The sequence below is a fragment of the Arvicola amphibius genome, chromosome 13 (genome assembly GCF_903992535.2).
Source record: "Arvicola amphibius chromosome 13, mArvAmp1.2, whole genome shotgun sequence".
Lineage (NCBI taxonomy): Eukaryota > Metazoa > Chordata > Mammalia > Rodentia > Cricetidae > Arvicola > Arvicola amphibius.
The window spans coordinates 19575626-19578183 of NC_052059.1; the positions used below are offsets into that span (position 1 = coordinate 19575626).

The window sequence follows — 2558 nt, forward strand, 5'->3', positions numbered from 1 at the left end:
AGCTTTCTCTCAGTAGGATTTGAATACAGTGACAGGGCCCACCTATTCAAAAAAAAAAAGTGATTCTTACAAGTCTATCTTTTCTACATGCAACAGGAGCATGTTAGTTGCTATGACATTTCTAGAAATAGCAAATGAAGCCGGAAATGCATGGGCTACTCCTTTGTGCTCTCGAACTCTAATGAGACCACAAGAACGGCCCCCAGCGACGCCTGAGCCAATCGAGCCGCCGTTGCTGCTCCCCCATGGCGGCCACCAAGGACAGTCATGAAGACCATGATACCTCCACAGAGAATGCAAATGAATCCAACCATGACACTCAGTTCGAGCCAATAGTTTCTCTTACTGAGCAAGAAATTAAAACACTGAAGGAAGATGAAGAGGAACTTTTCAAGATGCAGGCAAAGCTATTAAGGTTTGCTTCAGAGAATGACCTCCCAGAATGGAAGGAGCGAGGCACTGGTGATGTCAAGCTCCTGAAGCATAAGGAGAAAGGGACCATCCGTCTTCTCATGAGGAGGGACAAGACTCTGAAGATATGCGCCAACCACTATATCACACCCATGATGGAGCTGAAGCCCAGTGCTGACAGCAACCGTGCCTGGGTCTGGAATACTCACGCCGACTTTGCTGATGAGTGCCCCAAGCCTGAACTGCTTGCCATCCGCTTCCTAAATGCTGAGAATACACAAAAGTTCAAGACAAAGTTTGAAGAATGCAGGAAAGAGATTGAAGAGAGAGAAAAGAAAAGACCAGGCAAAAATGATAACGCTGAAAAGGTGGCTGAGAAGCTGGAAGCCCTTTCTGTGGGGGAGGCCAGAGATGAGGCTGAAGAGAAATCTGAGGAGAAGCAATGAATCTGTCTGTCCTTTTCCTTCCTTTTTCTTTTTAAAAAATTTCCCTGCCCTTTAAGGTTTGTTTTTATTCTGCTTTGTTTTTACAAGGGACTTTATAAAGAACTGAATTCCAACCTTCAAAAAAAAAAAAAAAAAAAAAAAAGAGGGAGCGAGAAAAGCCACCTCCACAGCGAGAACAGGAACATTTCTCTGATAGTGAATGTATCCTGCATCTATTGGGTTAACTAATCTTGAGCATTCCAATGTTCAATTTGCATGAATCATCATCTTTTCTTTCTTTTCCCACTAAAGAGACTTTAGTGAGTCTGCTCTGGGCACAGGTGGTTCCCACTATCAGCTCTCATACCCAGTCTTTCACAAGCATGTCCTTCATTCCTTTATCTAATATTTCTCTACCCTTCCTTCTATCAAAAATAAAACCTTCAAAACAGTCTATCTAAACCAGAAACCAGACCAATTATTTATCCCTTAATCTATCTCATAACACTTAAGAAGCATGCTTTTTCCTTAAGGGAGAGGAACAAATATCTAGTCTTCCAAGGTAAAGCATAAGCAACAGACCAAAGGAATGGTTTCGTGAGCTACTGAGCCGGTTATAGTTGCTCACAGGTGTATATACTAAGGGTTCTTACAGGAACCTTTAATGGCTTAGTTAAATGGCTCAGAGGACCACCAAAAAACGCTCCTGCCTGTCCACTTGCTCAGGACTTTGCCATCAATCGACTCCTCCATTAGACTGTGGAGGCTGAACCCCAGTGAAGAGAGCCTCTACAGCTCCGACACAAGCCAGTTCTGCTTGTGTGCCCCTTTAAGAAATGTAACATTGCAAAAGTTCCCTTCAGTACTTCAGAAAGCCTCATTCTATATGCCAGGCATGATGTTCATTGTCACAATTTATTGCCAGTGTGTCAAGGTCAACAATGTATGCCCTGCCTGGTAATAGTCAAAGAAAATGTACTTTCTTTAGTTTGTACATTTAATCTAATTTTGCCTTCAAGCACCCACACTTTTGAGTAATGGTGGACGGCATAGCTAGGGAATGGTTTATGCAATCTCTTTGCTTCTGGAGTAAATCCAGCCTTTTCCATTTTTCTTCGCCTGTATTTCCACGCTGGTTCTTAGAACTACGGAGAATTTTCATGAGTATGAGGTGCAGAAAAAGAGGCATCTTGGAGTCATACCCAAATCTCTGGAACTAGTCTGCCACTGGTCCTCACTGACCTCTAGTATGACGTCAGGCTGGCAGTCCCCGGTTGTCTGTCCAAAAGACTTGCACTGCTGAAGAAGTTTTATGGGCTTTTGTACTGGTTCCACTGTACTTTGGTTGTCCTTAGAGCTGTAGGCCTGAGTGTCTGCCATGTTTTTTCAGCCAGTAACTCTGTGCTCTAGCACTGGCTTCAGTCAACCAGACCGCCACAGGGGTCCTTCTGAATTGGGCACACTGCTAGTTCCTGAGTGTTCCATCCTAGAACTTCGCATGTCTCCTGCTTGTCACACATACATGGATTATGGATCCCTCTCTTGTGAATGAGCCAGGGATGTATGTTGAAAAACAGAGACATGACCAACTAAGAAAAGCTAAGTTACATAGGGATCAGGCTGGAGGGAAGGGAAGTGGAAACCCACCCCCTGGGGAGAAGAGATTTAGCTTAATGGGCAGCACAAGGAACGCTGGGAGGAGCAGTCAGCAGGGCTGAGTAA

At 44.2% G+C, this 2558-nt stretch overlaps 1 protein-coding gene across 1 annotated transcript; it reads left to right on the forward strand.

The window, feature by feature from the left end:
* The first annotated feature begins 245 nt into the window (after positions 1-245).
* On the forward strand, positions 246-970 carry LOC119800434 (ran-specific GTPase-activating protein-like). The gene has a single exon (XM_038310614.1). It carries the CDS (start codon positions 246-248, stop codon positions 855-857), a length of 612 nt encoding a protein of 203 aa, XP_038166542.1. The 3' UTR covers positions 858-970.
* The last annotated feature ends 1588 nt before the right edge of the window (positions 971-2558 follow it).